This window comes from Camelina sativa, chromosome 11, assembly GCF_030686135.1.
Source record: "Camelina sativa cultivar CO46 ecotype springtype chromosome 11, ASM3068613v1".
In the NCBI taxonomy this organism is placed as follows: Eukaryota; Viridiplantae; Streptophyta; class Magnoliopsida; order Brassicales; family Brassicaceae; genus Camelina; species Camelina sativa.
In genome coordinates, this window is record NC_141890.1 from 5,759,544 (window position 1) to 5,779,209 (window position 19,666).

Consider the following 19,666-nt stretch of genomic DNA (forward strand, 5'->3'; position numbering starts at 1 on the left):
GAATAAAGGGGATCACGTAGTTGTCATGATCGTGGGATCGATATATATAAAGTGTTATTATAAAATGTTTGGTGGAATTATATAAGAAAGTATTCAATTTGAAGCGTAATGAACGGTCGAGATGGATGGGGCATGCATGCATGATCCCTCATGCTTCCTTAAGAGGTGGCATTGTTATCATGTGTGATATCGACGCGTGTACGCATACACTCTTTACGTACATCACATGCACAAGCTCCTTTACATTATAATAACATTCCGAGATGACATATAATTGGCGTCCTATTTAGACGTTTTAAATTGTTACAATTTTTGTTTACAATCGCTTTAATCGAACGAAGCAAATTATCTGACTTGGACCGGAAGCTAACATTACTATGTTCAAGTAAAACGTTCGTGTTAATAATCTTTTAGAAATGCAAAAAATGCTCCCAATCTAAATAGTTTTACTAGTCATTTTTGACTTTCGAATGATAGTTATACTGTATTACTGTATATATCAGAGAAACCATGCGAGACGAAAAAAAAACATCAAAAAATTTGGGCGGAAAGAATAAGCCTAACACAATTATACTGTATATTTAAGGATCATAGTTTTGTTTTAGAAATTTTGATGAAGTTCCTTTTGTTAAAATTGGTTATTTAGTTAATTTAAGGGTTAAAAGTTAAAACTAGTTAGAGGTTCGACCCGTCCTGATCACAATATATAGACATATAAGGGGACAATAATGAAAGATAACAGACCAATAAAAGGGGCAATGAAAGTACAACCATTTTACTAGCAATATGGATAGATATTGGGAATATTATCGTGTTGTTTGGTTGAGATGCTCGATGGTTAAAGGAAGTTTTCTATACAGAAATTTATTATACTAATGGAAGACAAAAAGTTTGAGAACCAACAAGAAAGTGAAAGTAATAAATTGACATCTTAAAACTTGTGGCTGAGATTACAGATTGTGGAATTTGGGGCTCACATGGTTTTCTTTTCCATCTAACCTCCAAAGAAACATATACAGGTTGCAACTCGAACTCTTGTTTTTATTGCATAAACTTTGTTTTTTTTTTTTTAACATATAAAACATGAATCTTTTAGAATACTAACTAAATTATACAGATACAAGTTCTAACCTTTTCGGCTTGTCTTTCCTGTTATCATTTAAGTCACATACAATAGAAGTTACTTGATCGGTCAATTGTTTGCAATCGTATCTAAATATAAAAAGCAATCATCAAAAGCCTTTGAAGACTTTCAGTAAATAGATCCACAGAGAAGAGAAAAGAAAATAGCACGAAAAAAAAAAAAAAAAAAAAAAACAAGTGGCCAATTTTTTCCTTTTTCATGTTATGTTTAAACCTGTTTAACAACATTTACAACATTTCGCGTTGACAAACGGTACGGTTGATTTTGTTTATTGAGATACTTGTAATACAATAAAATTTCTAGTATAAAGTAAATTTAACTTAGTTAAAAACATTTCTTGGCAATAAGAAATAACTAAATTAGTAGTTAGCAATATTTTTTCTTTTTAGTAGTAGGTAACAATTATATATTGTAATAAATGATTCAAGACGACAATACAGAAATCGAGGATAAATAATTGTAATTATACCATTCCACAGGTGTTTGCTCATAGTTGCGATGTAGTTGCCTCCCCCATGCATGAACTTTTTTTAATCTCAAGTGACATTAGTTCAATATTTTACTTAGCTTAGCTAGCCTAATTTAAAAAATTCAAAAATATTGTCCCATCTCCTCTAGTCGAAGTAAATAACTACTGCGCACCTACTTTCTTAGATGCCTGTGGTTCGGCTAATCAGTTTGTAGTTACAACTTTGAAATAGTTTTTAAATTGATCAGACTCCGGTGGTTAAAATAATGGACACAAATTTCTTACTACATTTAATGCACAAAAAGAACCTACAGTATATCTATAGCCAATAATATATAGTATAAAACAGTTAAATCATTCCTAACCTATACAATTATGCATAAAAAAATAAAGTTTGGGTTTAGAATTTGCAGTATAATACATTGTAGGAAATGCATTTAGGAGTTGAATGGTAAATATATTTTTTGTGATTTCTGTTATAGTTTACGCAAATTACTATAAATTATTAACAAGGAAAAAAAACTATTTTGATTACTAATACTAAAATAGAGATATTTGTCTATCTCTTTACCTATGGACAAATATCTCATTAAACTACTACTATTAGACAAAAAAAAGGAATGGCTGCCAAACGTAAATGTCGAATAAATAATATCTAAGCGAGTAGAAACCAAAAGTGAAAATAAACTATATAAGTTTTTGAAGTCCGCATTTCGATTGGATTGCAGATTTGCAAGTTGAGAGGAACCAATATGTTTAAAGAAGCATTAATGAGTGAATATGTACATATATGTTCCCTATTATGTATATATAAAATCACTTTCAATCAAAATTTGTGTACATCTTTTTCTTCTTATATATCATAATTATTAATACAATTCAGCCTCGTAAGAGCTACGACAATAAAGATATTTTTGGCCCGTACGTAGACGATGGTTTAATCAGATTCAGTGACTATGAAAACGAAGGCATCGTGTCTTTTGTGTAAATCTCACTATCTCTTCCAAATAAAGGATAGATAATAATTGCTCTTTGAATCGGATGAGCTACACGTTTTTAGATATTTGCGACCTATCTTCTTCGTTAGATCTAGGAAATATTTGATTTTTTTATAAATCCGGACCTCAGAATCATCGTTTATACTAATATTAAAATAATATAAGGCTATTTTCTTTTTGGTTCAAATGTTTTAACTTTTAACTTACAATCAATATATTGGAATACATATAATCTACTATTCTCTAACTGTTTAAAAAAAAACAGTTGAATTAAACCTTGTATCATTTTATTCTTTCCACATGTTAATGTCACCATTCTCATTGACAATATCAACTTTTTGATTATAACCTAAATTTTCAAAAATAATTGTAAAACTTATATAGAAAAAAAAAAGTGAGAGAGGATGAATAAAAAAAAGGAGAAATTTTATTTATGAAAGAAGAAAAGAGTTCAATTTGTTTGGAGGATATGGAATTGCTTCCAAATTTAGCAAAGAAAAACATAAATGTTTTGCTCCCTTTAATGCTTTTAAACGTTATTCCAAATCTGCTCCAACATGTCTTCTTCATCCGACACATCTCTTATCCTATCTCTCTTTTTTTTTTTTTTTAACCCTCAATCCAAATTTGGTACTCGAATTTTCGAGAATCATGCAAGATATATTTGTTTCCTGATAATACCAATTTTTTCTTTTAACAAATTCATTATCTCCAAGATTTGTTGCTATATAAGTGATACAATAAAATCATTACGATGACTTTTCTGAGATAAAAATAAAATTAGCCTTTTCAAATTTAGATTAAAAACGTATTCGGATTGTTTTTAGGATAATATGCAACGAATAAAGAGTACAATTAATTTAATTAACCAAACTACTAAAGTGTGGGATTATCTATTTTGTCGTTTCTTTCAGCGTATCTAAACTTCGACCGACTTCAGCGTATCTAATAAACCTAAAGTAACCTTACGCTCACAGTTCGGTTACTTTAAACTTTCTCAAAGTCATATCACTAAACGTCCACATCACGAAAACGTCCACGTACGTCTATCCCGTGGATAAGTCACAAGCCGTTGTTTCAAACACTTATCTGACAGTCACGTTACGCTAAACCTTGTAGTTAAGATTTTTCTTTTTTTTTTAACTGCGGTATATTAAAAAAAAAAGCAGCTCCTAGTCCTAAGAAGCCTAATAGCATTAACCATGGTTAGGTTAGGTTAAGTTAACTATGGTTAAATATCTCAACTACATAAGTCAGCTTTGCCGGTGAATTAGCAAACAAAGAAAAAGAAAAAAAGAAAGACTCAATTTTTTTTAACGACGAATGTGATTTTGTTTCGCCGGTGTTTTAAAAAGAAGATGATGATCGGAGAAACTCGTCGGACTTATCCTACTGTTGAGATACCTCCATGGCCAGCTTCTGAAGATTTTACGTCGGCGGATTTGTTTTCTCCGGCGATGAACAGTCCGGATTGTAGCATGCTTGAAGCTTTGGCGGCGCTACAGCGTTACTTGCCGTCTAATGAGATGGATCCGGATTCTGACCCGGATCTATTGGGTCCGGATTCGCCTATCGATGCTTATTCTTGCGACCATTTCCGTATGTACGATTTCAAAGTCAGGAGGTGTGCTCGTGGCCGGAGCCACGACTGGACGGAGTGTCCCTACGCTCATCCCGGTGAAAAAGCTCGCCGGAGAGATCCGAGGAAGTACCATTACTCCGGCACGGCTTGTCCTGATTTTCGCAAAGGCGGTTGCAAGAAAGGGGACTCGTGCGAGTTCGCTCATGGTGTTTTCGAGTGTTGGCTTCATCCTGCTCGTTACCGTACTCAGCCGTGTAAAGACGGCGGTGGTTGTCGCCGGAGGGTTTGTTTCTTTGCTCATTCGCCGGATCAGCTTAGGTTTTTGCCTAACCGTAGCCCCGATCGGGTTGATTCGTTTGACGTTTCGTCTCCGATTCGTGCTAGAGCGTTTCAGCTCTCGATCTCTCCTGGCTCTGGCTCGCCGCCGATGAGTCCAAGAGCTGACTCGGAGTCTTCTCCGATGGCTCAGTCACTGAGTCGTTCACTCGGGTCTTGTTCTATAAACGACGTCGTCCCTTCGTTTAGGAACTTACAGTTCAATAAGGTGAAGTCGTTTCCTCACAACAATCCATTATTCGGATTCGGGTCGCCCCGTGGATCTATCTTGGGTCCTGGGTTTCAGTCTCTGCCCACTACTCCGACCCGACCCGGAAATCTGGATATTTGGGAGTACGGGTTAGAGGAAGAGCCTGTAATGGAGCGGGTCGTCGAGTCGGGTCGTGAGCTACGAGAAAAGATGCGCGAGAAACTACACAAGGAGAATTGCATGGATCGGGTTGACACGGATCCGGATCAGAGTTTGGGCGATTCTCCTGATGTCGGGTGGGTATCTGACCTGCTGATGTAGAGGATGATAAAACCCGACCCGTAACCCGGAACATCGAAGTCTCATTGATGGATGATAAAGTCAGTATCGGTTTTTTTGGGATATCTTCCGAGGAAAAGAGGACGAGATCTTAATTAGTGTGTTCATATTATTTTTATTTTACTAATCTTCGTATTATCTGCTAATAATAATAATTAAATATGGATTTTTGTGGCCAGATTTTTCTGAAAAAATCGTTGTATAGATGTGCCTAGGGGTTTGTTTTTTTTAATTATGGAACATTAATATATATTATTATTATTATCGTTGTGTTTTATATTAATGTTAAATGTAAACCACTTGGTACTACTTATCAATGAATGAATGCAAATTATTACTTATCTAATAGAACTTCATTGTGTTTCCCAAGCTTTTCTTGATCCAATATATAAATAATTGTGTGTGTTTTTATTATTGAGAAGTTTTGTTTAACGTCGATATTTTAGGGGTTTTTCAAGTCTTTTAAATTTTAATTGCGAGAATGGGTCAAATCCTACTAATTAGTTAAAGTAATATGACTTACCAAAGTAAAATTAAATTTGAAGCATTAAAATACATGTTCAATGATGTTAATAGGATTTGTGCGTATCATTGGATTACGACATTATCCAATACGATTTGGCAGTGGCATGGATAAGAAAATGACATTAACCAATACCAGACGATATGCAATCACTAAGAAAAGTCTAGAGTCTTAACTTGACCGGCACCAATGTTAGTGATAACCCGAGTTACAACTTACAAAACCAATATTTGACAAAATCAGGCAAGGCTTGCGTAGAAAGAAAATTGAGTTTAAAAGTAGATGTACGAGGATGTCATTCTTTATGTGATATGTGATGCCATAAACTTATTAAAATTTGTTTGTGAGAATAGTAAATTTAACCGTGTCATGTTTAGGAAAATGAGTAAGCGTGTAAATCAGGTTAAGAATTTTGTTATTTTACTTTGTCACCAACAGTATGTTTCTTGACAAATCATTTAAGGCAAAATCCAAAATGAAAATTTGCCATATATACTTCCTAAATATAATACTTGCTTCCTATTGTGCTAATGACCAAAAAAAAAAAGACAGGTGGGTCCAACGTTAGGTATCACAATTACCATTTTTGAAGAAACATAAATGTATAATTTAATGTAGTATGAATGTACATACAGATAGTCTTTATATGGGGAAACGGCCAAATCTGTAATCAGCGAATTTATAGATTTTTGTAGGGTGATTAGCCCACAAACTCGAGGGTAAGGTCAAAAAGAAGAAACCTAATTATAAACGAATTTATGTTAGATAATATTACTTCCCATTACTAGTATTTTAAATCAATTACTTTTGCCTAAACTATGTTAGTACAGGTGTAATCTTAGGCTTTGACTAGTACATTATTACCATACACAATGGCATCGAGTAAATCTTCTAGTATGGTGCAAATTATAGAATTACAAAAAAAAAAAAAAAACTCTCTTAGCAATGGAAACATGTAGTCGAAAACAAAAACATATACAAATCCTTTTTTTTTTCCTTACAATTAAACGTTTTAGCAGTAAAAATTTTCTTAAAAGAAAACAAAAACAAATGAATCTTTAAACCAAAAAGAAATCAAATTAAATCAATATATGATCTTGAAAACAAACAAAAGTAAAATGAACATAAAATGATGAATCAAACCTTAAAATTAATTTCTCACTACCTTGCCGTTGGGCCAAACGTGGAGTAATCTCCATAAGTAAGCGAAACCGATCCGGACGTGCTATTATATTCATCGCTGCTATATTTTCGAATTGGCGACTTCGTTTGCTTCTCTTTCACTACTTCTTTCTTGTGATGGCTCTGTGGCTCACGAGCCAGCTCAGCGGCTAAGCACTGTTTCAGATCAGACACGATTTGGTTTGTTGTTGGTCTGTTGGTTCCTCTGTCTCTGACGCAAGACATTGCCACCTCTACAAATTTCCAAGCCGAGTTTGAGGAGAAGTCCCCGTGAAGCCGTGGATCCACGACACCGTCTATGTCTCCGGTTTCGAGGAAAGGCTCAACGTAGTGAACAACGTTCATTTTGTCTCCGTCTTCAGTTTTCATTATGGATCGCTGGCCGGTTATGAGTTCAAGGAGGACGATCCCGAAACTGTACACGTCGCTCTTCTCGTTTAGCTTAAACGTGTTGTAGTACCTGTCAATTGAAACAGGTTAATGATGAGACGCGCCTGACCACATTGGTAAGATTAAACCGGTGATGTGTAGGAAACGTACTCAGGATCGACATAGCCGGGGGTACCCATGACTGCAGTGACGACGTGGCTAAGATCATCCTCTGGGAAGACCTTAGAAAGGCCGAAATCAGCAATCTTGGCTTCCAAGTTATCGTTTAGTAGAATGTTCGCTGTTTTAACGTCTCTGTGTACTATTGGTGGCCTACATCCATGATGAAGATACTCCAGTCCTGCCGCCGAAAACATATCAAAAACGGGTTCCAGAACTGAACAATACTAGATCGGATTTGATCTCAGTTTAGCACTGAGAAATCAAGAATGTCAAAACTGGGACCAACCTTGTGCGGAGTCTATGGCTATATGGAGTCTCTTTTCCCAGCTAAGGTCCTCTGCATTCTCACTTGAAAGATAATCCTGCAAGTTTCCATTGGCCATGTACTCATAAATGAGAGCCATACTACGACCATCATCGCAGTATCCAACAAATGAGGCTAAGTTCCGATGATGGACTGTCAAAAGAAGCTCTGCCTGCAATCATTTTACACTTCAGCAACCATAAAACAGCATCGACTAAAATATTTGATCTCATTTTTAGTGTTGTTTAGATTACCTCGACTTGAAATTCTTTGGAAACCTGGGAAGATGATGATGATGATCCTTTAGTTTTTCCAAATGAAGAATCATTAATCATCTTTACAGCGATTTCAGTCCCATCTTCGAGGGAACCAAGGTACACAATACCAAAACCTCCTTTACCGATCACTTTATTGAAGTTATTTGTAATGCTAGAGACTTCACTATATGTGAACCTTCTCTTTCCCGAAGGCAGAAGTGGTCCTGAATAGGCTCCTGAATACACTAAACAATTAAACACTCGTTTTCTTTCAGCATTAATTCTGACTTTCGTTAAACTTGAATCGAAGTAAAAGACCAAGCTGTGCTTACTTATTTGTTTTCCCCTTCGCAGGATGAATATGATAGCCACGGCTATAATGAGAGTGATCACTAATGAGGATACAACTAATGGCACAACGATTTTGTTCCCGCCCCGACATGAACGTGAGTGACAAATGTTTTGTTCATCCACACTGGAAACAGAGGAAATAAACAAGCTTCAGATAATGGTAGGATTATCTTAACAAGATAGCTATGGTTCACAGGGTTTTGACAAGAAAATGTACCTCAGTGAAAGCCCATTAGCTGTTGATCGTTTTCTAAGAGCTCTCGGTATGAACCCAGTCAAGTTATTTCCTTTCAAATTCCTGCGACAGAAATAAATGTCAAAAGACAAAATCATTGTTGATTGTCTGTCAGTACAGACTCAAACAAATTCTCTATGTGGCTCAACTCACAGGAACTTCAAATGTTGTAGATCAGCCAAAAATTCTGGCACGTTTCCTCTTAAGTTGTTGTTTGATAAATCCCTGGGAAAACAATGCACACATCTCTTTTAGTTAATGGTGAATAAAATGGTGGTAGGTGTGTCTTTATGGTTTGGTATACTTACAATGACTCAAGAAGAGAGAGATTTCTAAATGCGAAGGCTATTGGTCCGTGTAACCCGCTTGAGCTAAGATTTCTTCTCGCAGCATAACACAGAAACAAGCTCATAAGCAATCTTGAAGGAAGTCGAAAAATAAAGGTCTGTATGGCTAAAAGGAATGACTTACAGGGACTTGATTTGGTAATTAGAATTGTTGTAGCTGCATCCAATACTTTCCCAAGGGTATAGTCTTGGGGAGCAAGGATCACCACTCCAAACCTTACTCACTTTATACGTTGATCTTATACTTTCTATGGCGTGAACTGCATTAACAAGCGAATATGTAAAACTGTAAGCTTCGGTCAAAATCAAGATTCAGATTTTATAAAATATAGGTAGTCGACTAACAAAGTAGAGATGAACATACCGTCTTCAACTCTGGTGGAAAATTCATCGAGAGATTGTGCTGTAAATATCTCAATAGCATTGAGTATTGGTGGACGCGTTGAATCTGCGGTCTTCTGAACAGAAATCCAGTGATCTTTACCAGTGAAAGCTCGTGAATTAGACACTGTCATTGAATACTCAGAAGAGGGGTTGAAAGCTCCTGAAACAGGTGACCCATTCCAGAATATCTTGATTTTTCTGCTCTCATTCCTCTTGAGATTTTCGAGTTCTGCAAAATAAAGGTAGGCATAGAACCGAGTATCTGGATCGCCTGATGTCCAGGAGAGTTCCAATGGCTCATCATCACTTTTAGGTGATGCAGCTGTCTTAATAACTTCATCTGGTGGCCGATAACCAGACTGAAAAATATCAATATACCCAGTAGTCATAGTCGAATTCCAAGAGACTGGAGAGTACGGAGACCAAATACGATCATATGTATCCTTTTGGTACCGTCCTGTTCCATTCAAATATCCTGTATCCCATCTTCGATACAGTACCAATGAGACATTTCTTCCAAACTCAGTACCATAGATTGAACTGTTCATTGGCCGGAGCTCCAGGGCTGAAATAAAAGGAGTTCCTTTACCTTTGTTCACAAGGCAAACATATATTGTATCTGACTCTGCAAAGCTGAGGATCTCCTTGACGACGTTCTCAGAAGCATTTCTGAATTTCACTGAGGTCCAGAAATTCACATTTACGTAGAGATCAAACTCAGGCAAAGCTTTTTTACCATCGTAGTTTCCATACATAAACGAAGCTCTTATGAGATAAAGATTCCCTTTTCCATCGGAGGGGGTTAAGGAGTAACAATTCCGGTTTCCTTGAGGAAAAGATCTGACATCAGCAAGTGGGAATGGCAAAACCGGGTTTGCCGGATAGCCGTATTCTTCAGAGACGTTCACATTTACTCCAGCGTTTATGGAAGGTGCATCCCAGGTGTAACTGATACCAGTATCAGTGTCTACATAGTTTATATTAGGGGGCGCCCCACAATCTATGCTGATGAAACCTGGATCAGAAGGAGAAAGTAAAGAAGGTTGATAATTCTATAACGTTTTATCAAAATTCCATGACAGGTTTCAAATCTACCAAACATCTCAAATTTTAGAACCTAAGGCATTCAAAACTTATAAACAGACATGCCACCCCATGATCCAAACTTCATTTTGTAATATCGACAAAAAAAAGTAAAAAAATCTTTGGTCTGATAATTGCTCATTTTCAAATCAAAACAGAGGAAAATAAGCAAGAATGAGGCTCACGAACCTGCTTGGCCTTGGCCATCAACTACAATGACAGTGGCAATGACGCCAAAAAGGATGAGAAAAACAGAGTGAGCTTCCATGTTCTTCTTTTGTAAAGCTCAGCTCATCATCCTCAAAACAGACAACCTGCGATTAAGATAACACAAAAACACAAAATACCCGAAAGTACAAAGTCTACGCCTATTTCCTTTTCTGGGAGCACCAAAATTGGCCTGGAGGTCTATAATATAAGTGCTGCGCACGACTGAAAAAAACGGCTAAGAAAGAATATAAAATTGTGTAATACAGCTATTAAGAAATAACCTGTGGGTCAACAACAAGCATGATATATATGACTCCAATAAAATATTAAAAACAGAAGGCACAGGACATAGCCGACTGATACATGGAAAATCATAGGCATTTAAAATCTTATATGACCACAAAACTGTGGTAAAAGAGATCCGGAGTTTTGACTTAGATGATCTGGTCACAAACAATTACAGACCGTTGCAACCTTTTAGGACTACTATTAAAGAACCAGAAGATTTTAATTTTAGCTAGAGTGTCTTTAACTGTTATGCTGCAAAGTATTAAAACTAAGCTTCATCTTCGACTAGCTGCTTTGGAGTATCAGCTTCATGGGATGAGCTCAAAGGGAATGAAGATAGCTCTATGTAATCAAAGTCGTCAGTGATTCCCGCCTGAAAATTACAGATCTGATTAAGAAAATGTGAAATCTAAAAATGATCATATATGAGGTGAAAAATATCTTGAAGATACCTCCGTGTATAGATGTTCCAGCTGTTCCTTGGCCTGGGGGAAGTTGTTTGAACACCATTGTCGCAATGTGAAGATGTTATCTGAGTAAGATTTTAAAAATTACAATTTAGGTGGTGGTCAAAATTATGAACTTCTTAAACTTGAAAACGTATGTCCAAGTTTTAGAAAATGAAAAACCTGTCCATCTATTAGCCGACTGGTGAGCCACTTCAATCGCAGTCCCTGCCAAAATAAGAAGAACATTTAGGTTGTTTGTTGCTAGTAAAGCACAAGACTGGTTCTTGTTTCTGCTCCACGAAGACCAGGAAAACGTTAGGACTTAGGACATTTGACAGAAAACAAAAGTAACGTATTATGCAGAACTTACTCTTTGCCTCCAAGGTAGCTGGATCGTTGTCAGCAAATTGTACCATCTCGTTCTACATAAGAAGAAGAAACCGTAAGCAACTAGCTAAGAATGTTGAACATCTCTATCCAAACAGATGACCAAATGTAATCTGACCTTCAGCTCTTTGTGTTTCCTTTCAATATCTTTAAGTTGCGTCAAGGCCTCTGTTCGTTCCTCCTGAAGCAAGAACAGCAGTTATGGTGAAAAGAGTATGCAAGGTTATCCAATCATTAATTCTGCAATACCAAAATTACTTACGGTTTCCTCCCTTCCCTTCTTTAGGGCCTCACACTGATCAACAAGTTCTGCTAGCCTTTTATTACTACCCTGGAGATCAGTTTCAAGCTTCTGGCGAACACTCCTAAGCTGTTCATTCAGAATGAGATCAGAATCAACAAACATCGCTACACTCATTTTAATAAGAATCATTATGATGTTATATCAGGATGAGAACGGTGGCTCACTTGGTTGCCAGCACAGCTAGGAAGGCTCCAAAAGTAGATCTTCATGTGTGCATAATTATGAAAACTGTCAAACGACATATAACAGCAACAAAGACTACTATACACGGAAACAAAATGAAGTAAGATGTGAAAGGATCCCAACATAAGAACACAAGCTAACTCACAGAAATTCCAATCTTGTCCTTGGCAACAAGATCATCATCCACCAAACTCTGGATAACATCCTTCACTGACTGACTAATTACACCCCTCTTCGGCCCCATCTTCTCAAGTTCCTTAAGCTGAAAATATTTACAAAAGTAGAGAGATCCATAAGTGTTGGTATCTCAACTCCTCCATTAGTTCAATGCTAATGCTAAGTAAACATCAAGTAGTAAAAAAAAACTTTAAGAAAGTGCTCACCAGGAAGAAGTCTTGAGACTCATAGAATATCTGAAGCATCTTCTCCCGCTTCTCCTCCAACGAAAGCCCTCGTTTCTTTGACTAAATATCATCAAAAATAGAAAGCAACGATTCAGTTGATAGGAGAAACTATTTTAAGAAAATCGAGACCGCAAAGTGCTTTATAGGTCGAAATTTTCAAAATCCAAACAGTCTAAACCCACTGATTTCGAGCTGAGAACGCGAAAAATGGCTGCTATATAAACGCAAATCCGAGAAACCTATCGATTCGCGTCATGCAGACCAAGTGTTTGTGAAAATTCCTCAAACAAATCTGTAATTAAGCTACCCGAAGAAAGAAACAGAGCTACGGATTTAAACTAGGGAAAAGTTTATATGAAGTTTCGCGAATGTGTTATCGAAGGTTGCAAAACATTCAAACAAAAAGGTCGAATCGAAACATCAAAAATTATCTTGTAAGCCGAAGAAACACAAGCTAAGAAGATCATCAGTTCACGATAACTATGGATTTAAAAAATTCGGAGGATCACTCGATCGATCTTCCCCAGAACGATTCACGAATCACAGAGGTTTGTTTTGCGAAACAAATCAATCACAAGTAGAGAGAGTACGAGATCAATCGTCCAGAGTATATTACCATCGTGTGTTCTCTGGTTCCAAAGGATTTGAAGCTTTTTTTACTCCTCTCTCCCTCTCTCTTCTCTCCTCACTCTCTCTCTCAAAATTCGAAATGAAAATTGTTGAAGAAGACTTGAAAACTTAAGCGGCTTATTATCCCTCGCTTTCTGTTTCATTATTTTTTTCAATTAATTTGAATTGCATTAAAAAACGACACGGAGTTCAATCATAAGATACCAAAACGGCATGTCAACGAAGTCAACGAACGGTTAACTGACCATAAATGCACGCACATTCTTACCTTATCAAGGCCAGAGTGAAGAAGAGAGGATTAAGTTAAAGTAAGTAACGCAGTAGATTATTTCACCAGAGTAAAAAAGTGTCATTAAAACATACAAAAATTACATAAGAGATAAATTATGTGAAGAACACCCAAATGCCGATAAAATTCATGACGGGGGGATTATAAAAGTTTTGCTCCGATTTAATCTGACTCAGATCCTTATATACATCGTCTGTTCTTGTTTATCAAATGCATACATGTCTCTGCCTCGGAGAGGTGAATAACCTGCAGTTGAACCAAAGCCAATTGCATAAGTAAATTGATTACAAATCCATAGTCTGTGCATAGATGGAGAGAAGAGAAGTTAAGTGACCTTAGAGGGCCATCTCAGCCTGTAATGCAGCGAGTTCTTCTTCCTCTGCTGTCCGCTTCTGAGGAACAGGACGGGCCTGTTGACGCCCTGCAGGAACGGGACCTGACGGCAATGGAGCTGTTGTTGTCGGCTGAAGAAGTTGTTCTTCAAGCTCAGCACCTTCGAGTTCTTCAAGCTCTTCTAAAAGCTCATCCTGCCAAAGACAAGTTTTACTTAGGCAAAGATCATTAGCCTGAAAAAAAAATTGATCATGTTGGGGTACAAGAATGTTACCTCATCAAAGTCAGCTGCCGCCCCGATTGGATTTGACAATGCTTCTTGGATCTGTTTCATATTCTCGGTCTGTTCATTAATCTCGTCCATGGTCTTGTCCACATCATCAATATTTCTGCAAATTAGTGTGTTTACCAAGTTAGGTAGGCACTAGAAACGTTAAAGCATTCAAGCAATGCTAAAACCATAAAAGAGACGATGCAGTTTGAAAACCAAGCTCGTCGTGTTAACAATAAAATGGGTGATATAACACTTACGTAGCTTTCTGCATTGCTTTCATCGCAGAAGCTCCACTCCTCAATGCATCAACAGTTTCGGTTGTTGCTTTTGCGCCTTCTAACATAATCATCTGTATGGGAAGAGATATATGATAACGATTAATTCATCTATTATCTGCTCAACTTAACAATCTTAGAACAACATCCAAAAAACAAAAAAAAACAAAACTTACTTGATCATGTATACGCAGTTGGAAATTCCCAAGCTGTTCGACTTGTTGCTCATATAACCTCTTCCTTTTCAAACACTGTATAGCCGCTGCACAAAAACCAACACAGTTAAGTACTCAAGTAATAACAACCACACACAACAAGCTTAGATTGTGAATAAAAAAGGAGGACACATGAATCATAAAAAAAAAAAAATAGTGTTGTACAGCGTTTGTTCTTAGCACGGGTGTATTCTTTAGCTTTCTCAACCTCTTGACCAGCCTTCTTCAAGAGTACTTTCTCCTTTTTCTCTAGCATCTCAAGCGTCTGCAACCAACCAAACAAAACATAACAATAAGCAATAACAACCATGAGAAAGTAAAGAAATTGAAGGGAACATAAACAAAAACTTTAAATCCCCAATTCAATTTACCGTCTAACCATATATATGGATTTCTAATCTTAACCAAATAGATCAAAACCACGAGTAAACAAAACAGTACAGAGCTCAGATTGAAAGATCGATTTTTTTTTTTTTTTAATTGTTCCGTTGATTGAAAAAAGAGAGAAATGTAGAAATCGGATCATACCTCGTTAAGCTTGTCTAAAGTTTGGAGAGCATTAGACTCCTGCTTGGGTTTCCCAAATAGCCGATTCATCATACTCTCTCTCAAATTCACCGAAACCAACTTCGATACGAGCACAGGTCACTAAAAAATTCCGCGAAAACAAAAACAAAATTAGCCCTAAATTATGAACCGATCGATCGAATAAAATAACGAGGAAGAAACAGATTACGTAAGAATCGGATCCAAATATTACCTGGTGTGAAATCTGGATTTGGAGATGGGGAAGATCAAAAAATTTAAAGGGTAAAGGAAAAATAATGGAAAATTATATAAAGGAGGGACCTTTATTTGGTTTTTGTTCTTGCGCGTTTGTGTTTCACAAGACAAACAAAAGGATTAGGATTTTTAGATCGAAGCAAGCAAGTTTCCCTTTTTTCCACACGCGTTTATGTGTTGCTTGGCACGTGTTTATTTTTAAGTGGTTGTTTACGATCAGTCTCGTGTATGCGTAGTAGGCGATAATAGTGGACCAGTGGTTTGGGTTAGTTTACTAACCAAACTAAAATCAAACCAATCTCATTCTCAATTAGAAAATAGGCATAGCTCAAAATCACGATATTATAGTGATTTTTTTTTGTTTGTAATGTGTTAAGAGATCCATGCAATCCATGAACTAAGAGACTTATCGACGTAGAGGTCTCGTCTTTGGCATTGAAAAGGTAAAAAAATGAGCGGCGTTAGGGTTTCGAGTGCGAGTGAACAGGAGGCTACCATGATGGATACCGGGGAGAGAGAACGACCGCCGGGTGATCCTCCGGATGGGACAGTGTCTTGGGTGGATCGAGTGGTAGGGACAAGTGCTAGTGGGGTTTTGAATCCAGATCGGGTGGTAGTTGATGCTTTCGTTACAGAGAGGATGCAATTGGAGTTTCCGAACGGTGTGGATGGTGAACCTGTGGTCACGATTGGGGCGGAGGTCTTGGAGGCCATGAATGGTTTGTGGAAACAATGTATGGTGGTGAAGGTTTTAAGTCGGAATCTCACGATATCCTTCGTGAGTCGGAAGTTGCGAGAGTTGTGGAAGCTAAAGGGAGCGATGTCTGTGATTGACCTCCCTCGACAATTCTTCATGCTTCGCTTTGAGCTTGACGAAGAGTACTTAGCCGCCTTAACTGGGGGACCCTGGAGAGCTTTTGGGAGCTATCTGACAGTTCAAGCTTGGTCACTAGAGTTTGATCCGTTAAAGGATGAGATTCGTACGACACCTGTATGGGTCCGTTAGTCCAACTTACCGGTGAACTTTTATCATAAAACTATCTTAATGGGGATCGCGCGTGGGTTGGGTAAACCGATCAGAGTGGATTTGACAACTTTAAACTTCGAGCGAGCTCAGTTTGCAAGAGTGTGTGTCGAAGTGGATCTAGCGAGGCCGTTGAAAGGCTCGATCTTGATTAATGGTGAACGTTATTTTGTGGCTTATGAGGGTTTGTCTAATATCTGCTCTTTGTGTGGGATGTATGGTCATCTGGTGCACAACTGTCCACATAAAACAGTTGAGAAGGTCACAGAGATGCCAAGATCCGAAGAGTTAGAGGTATCGTTGAGTGATCAACAACCAGAGGATGGATTTACAGTGGTGCGTAGGTCGGGACGGAGGACGGAATCACCGCGTAGGAGGGTGAATTCCACGACCAAAGGTCCGGGAGGTGATTTAGGAAGGCATTTAAGAGAACTTCCATTGAATAAGGAAGGGGCGAATATTATGGTCTCTAATAGATTTGGTAGGTTGGTGGAGAATGCGAGCTCGTCGTTTATCAAGGAAACTACCATTTCTACAGCGGCGAATAAGGAGAATTTGGGGTTGGTGGGAAACTCTGGTTTAGGTAAGAGTGTTCTCCAAGTAAGGGAAGGTGTGAATGCAGTTTGGAGGGAAAAAGGGAAAGGAGTCTCATGGGATATAGGGGTGTCAAAATGGGTAACCCGACCCGACCCGACCCATACCCACATGGGTATGAGACTTTCGTGGGCGGGTTCAACCCGACCCATTTATTGTATTGGGTTGAATTTATATACCAAACCCAATAATAGAAAATCCAATGGCTAAATGGGTTATATGGGTTACCCATATATAAATAAAATAAAATTAAATAATTAATATTCAATACATAACATATTATATAAAATAAATTATAAAACCAACCAAAATTTTCAATCTTAAAATAATAATATCTAGATATTAAAATAGAAAAAGTATCATAAAATTCTAAAGCCAAAAATCCATAAAACCAAAAAAAAAAAAAACATTCTTTAATTTAAATAAAAACCATTCTTAATTTAAAAAAAAAATATACTTGAATCTTCTTTAGATGATCCAGTCCGATTCTTTAACTTCATAGTCTTCATTCTTCATCTTCCGCTTCATTTTCTACAAATTATTTGGGACAAATAATCAAATATTAGAAACTTGGCTATAATAATAAAATTATAACAATAATTTTTCTCTCTGTATATGAAAAATTTACCTTTTTCATCACCTGTAAAACCAAATAACCAAGATCTAGTGCAAAGTAAGGCTTGAACATGCTTAGGAAGAAGTCGACTCCGGTATTTGTTAAGAACACGAGAACCAATACTGAAAGATGATTCTGAAGCTACTGTAGTAATAGGAATACTGAGCACATCCAACGCCATACGTGATAAAGCACCAAATCGATTACTATTATCTTTCCAGTAATCCAAAACACACATGTCAGGAAAATTCTTCATCTCTAATTTTGGTTCATCCAAGTAAATATCCAAGAGTGACTTTCCCTCATCCGAAACATTAGGAGCATCATCCAAATCAAACAAGTCCTACATTATGCCAACGTCAAACATGTTATCATATGACTAATAAATTATTAATAAAAAACTATGAATATTAAAACTTACGTCATCAAATTGTTCTCTACCACGTTCAGTGGAATGATGATGAGAAGAAGATGTCGTTGCAGAGTTCGTGGGCATCAGAAACTTGCACATGTATTCGCCAAACAACGTAGTCATTTTATCTCTCAAATAATTTACCTTTGCTTGACAAGTACTTGGATCGAGCTCATCGTAAAGACGGGTCAAGAGCTTAAACTTCATTCTAGGATCAAGAACAGCACCCATTGCAAGTATAACACTGTATTGTTCCCAATACTTATCGAACTTAATCCGCATTCTACAAGCCATCGCTTTGATAAGCTCATCACCGTTTGTTTCATTCTCTTTCAGCAAACGCTCAATCTTCCACACATGCCCAAAATAGAGATTAGATGTAGAGTAGCTTGTACCTGACATTAGTGTGGTAATCTTGTAGAAAGGCTTCAAAATGTCACATATTTTTGATGCTCTCGCCCATTCTTCATTCGATGGACAACTCTTGTAGCTTTTATCAACCACCCGAAATCTATTAAAAGCTCGTTGACATTTTAAAGCTTTCTCGAGTATCAAAAAAGTTGAGTTCCATCTAGTCTGAACATCCAAAGACAAAACTACCCCGTTGCCACCTTCTACGCATTGCTCGAACATAATCCCTCTTGATTTTGAAACTTTGACATACTTGACACTATCTCTGATCTTGGTTAAAGCACTACTAATAATCTTTAGTCCATCTTGCACAATAAGATTTAGAATGTGCGCACAACATCGAACATGGAAGAATTCACCTCCACATAACAAGTTGTCATCCAAATTAAGCCACTCTTTTAGTATCTCTTGCATTGTGTCATTCGATGAAGCATTATCTAGAGTAAGAGTGAATATCTTTTCTTCAATTCCCCACTCTTTGAGACAATCATGGATTTTAGTAGCCAAAGCATCGCAGGTGTGTGGAGGAGGTATGTCACAAAATGACAAGATCTTGCTATTCAAAGTTCAGTTTTCATCAACGTAATGGGCTGTCAAAGATATATAACCTTCACCAGAAATTGATGTCCAACAATCTGAAGTTAAACATATCCTACTCTGAATCCTTTCCAACTCTATCTTCAGCTTATTCTTCTCACTCTCTCAAGTTTTAACAACGTCCATCGCTGCTGTGTTTCTAGTGTAGTAGTTGTAATCTGGATTCAGATACTGAAAAAACTCTCTCAGCTCTTCATACTCAACAACAGCAAAAGGAAGATCATGTGGAATTATAACCCTACTGAACTTCTTCCGAACAACACTTTGATCAATCTTCAATTTTCTAGTCTTTCCATCTGCATCAGTTAGTACATCAGCTATATTCCGATACTTTGCCTTCTTAATGCATCTCAGATGATGACGCTTCATAGGAGATGTTCCTGTGGTAGATTCAAACACAAGTTTATCACCACAATAGTTACACTGAACTCGATTCTTGTCATCGGCACCTTTTCCAATATGTGTAAAATGTTTCCACATTTTTGAAGTTTTTTTCCTTGGTTTACGAGATTTTTCCTGCTGCTCACCTTCAGCTTCATCACCTAATGATGGCTCGTTGGTTAGATCAATATCACCATCCTCATCCATCATCATCTATTCTTCGTCAGCCACGTTTGACTCCCAATCATCCATATTATCTATCCAAAAAAAAAAAATTATATATTAGTCAAAGTTATCATGCATGGCATGGGTTTAGTTCAGATAAAAAAAA

At 37.1% G+C, this 19,666-nt stretch overlaps 4 protein-coding genes and 1 pseudogene across 6 annotated transcripts; 2 read left to right on the forward strand and 3 right to left on the reverse strand.

Moving 5' to 3' along the window:
- The first annotated feature begins 3,800 nt into the window (after positions 1-3,800).
- Positions 3,801-5,404, forward strand: LOC104721950 (zinc finger CCCH domain-containing protein 49). Its single transcript, XM_087475551.1, has one exon. It carries the CDS (start codon positions 3,970-3,972, stop codon positions 5,038-5,040), a length of 1,071 nt encoding a protein of 356 aa, XP_087331677.1. The 5' UTR covers positions 3,801-3,969; the 3' UTR covers positions 5,041-5,404.
- Positions 5,405-6,542: 1,138 nt separating this feature from the next.
- LOC104721951 (putative LRR receptor-like serine/threonine-protein kinase At4g29180) lies at positions 6,543-10,664 on the reverse strand. 3 transcript variants are annotated; one of them, XM_087475554.1, is made up of 11 exons: positions 10,466-10,663; positions 9,174-10,208; positions 8,934-9,069; positions 8,771-8,842; positions 8,616-8,687; positions 8,445-8,525; positions 8,209-8,351; positions 7,874-8,112; positions 7,602-7,791; positions 7,304-7,493; positions 6,543-7,223 (listed from the first exon to the last, which is right to left on the reverse strand). In XM_087475554.1, the coding sequence occupies exons 1-11, from the start codon at positions 10,542-10,544 to the stop codon at positions 6,743-6,745; spliced, it is 2,718 nt and encodes a 905-aa protein (XP_087331680.1). In that variant the 5' UTR covers positions 10,545-10,663; the 3' UTR covers positions 6,543-6,742. The 3 variants fall into 3 exon arrangements, with proteins under 3 accessions (XP_087331680.1, XP_087331679.1, XP_087331678.1); XM_087475553.1 differs by having other exon boundaries at positions 7,874-8,121; XM_087475552.1 differs by having other exon boundaries at positions 7,874-8,351; positions 10,466-10,664.
- Positions 10,665-10,846: 182 nt separating this feature from the next.
- On the reverse strand, positions 10,847-13,260 carry LOC104721952 (meiotic nuclear division protein 1 homolog). Its single transcript, XM_010440031.3, has 10 exons — positions 13,118-13,260; positions 12,481-12,561; positions 12,243-12,359; positions 12,079-12,117; positions 11,873-11,980; positions 11,729-11,791; positions 11,594-11,645; positions 11,404-11,448; positions 11,227-11,306; positions 10,847-11,147 (listed from the first exon to the last, which is right to left on the reverse strand). The coding sequence occupies exons 1-10, from the start codon at positions 13,118-13,120 to the stop codon at positions 11,043-11,045; spliced, it is 693 nt and encodes a 230-aa protein (XP_010438333.1). The 5' UTR covers positions 13,121-13,260; the 3' UTR covers positions 10,847-11,042.
- Positions 13,261-13,429: 169 nt separating this feature from the next.
- LOC104721953 (vacuolar protein sorting-associated protein 32 homolog 2) lies at positions 13,430-16,354 on the reverse strand. The gene is made up of 8 exons (XM_010440032.3): positions 15,278-16,354; positions 15,046-15,165; positions 14,683-14,782; positions 14,479-14,564; positions 14,285-14,376; positions 14,028-14,142; positions 13,755-13,947; positions 13,430-13,666 (listed from the first exon to the last, which is right to left on the reverse strand). The coding sequence occupies exons 2-7, from the start codon at positions 15,115-15,117 to the stop codon at positions 13,756-13,758; spliced, it is 657 nt and encodes a 218-aa protein (XP_010438334.1). The 5' UTR covers positions 15,118-15,165; positions 15,278-16,354; the 3' UTR covers positions 13,430-13,666; position 13,755.
- On the forward strand, positions 15,797-17,128 carry LOC147933665 (uncharacterized; annotated as a pseudogene).
- Positions 17,129-19,666: the final 2,538 nt, after the last annotated feature.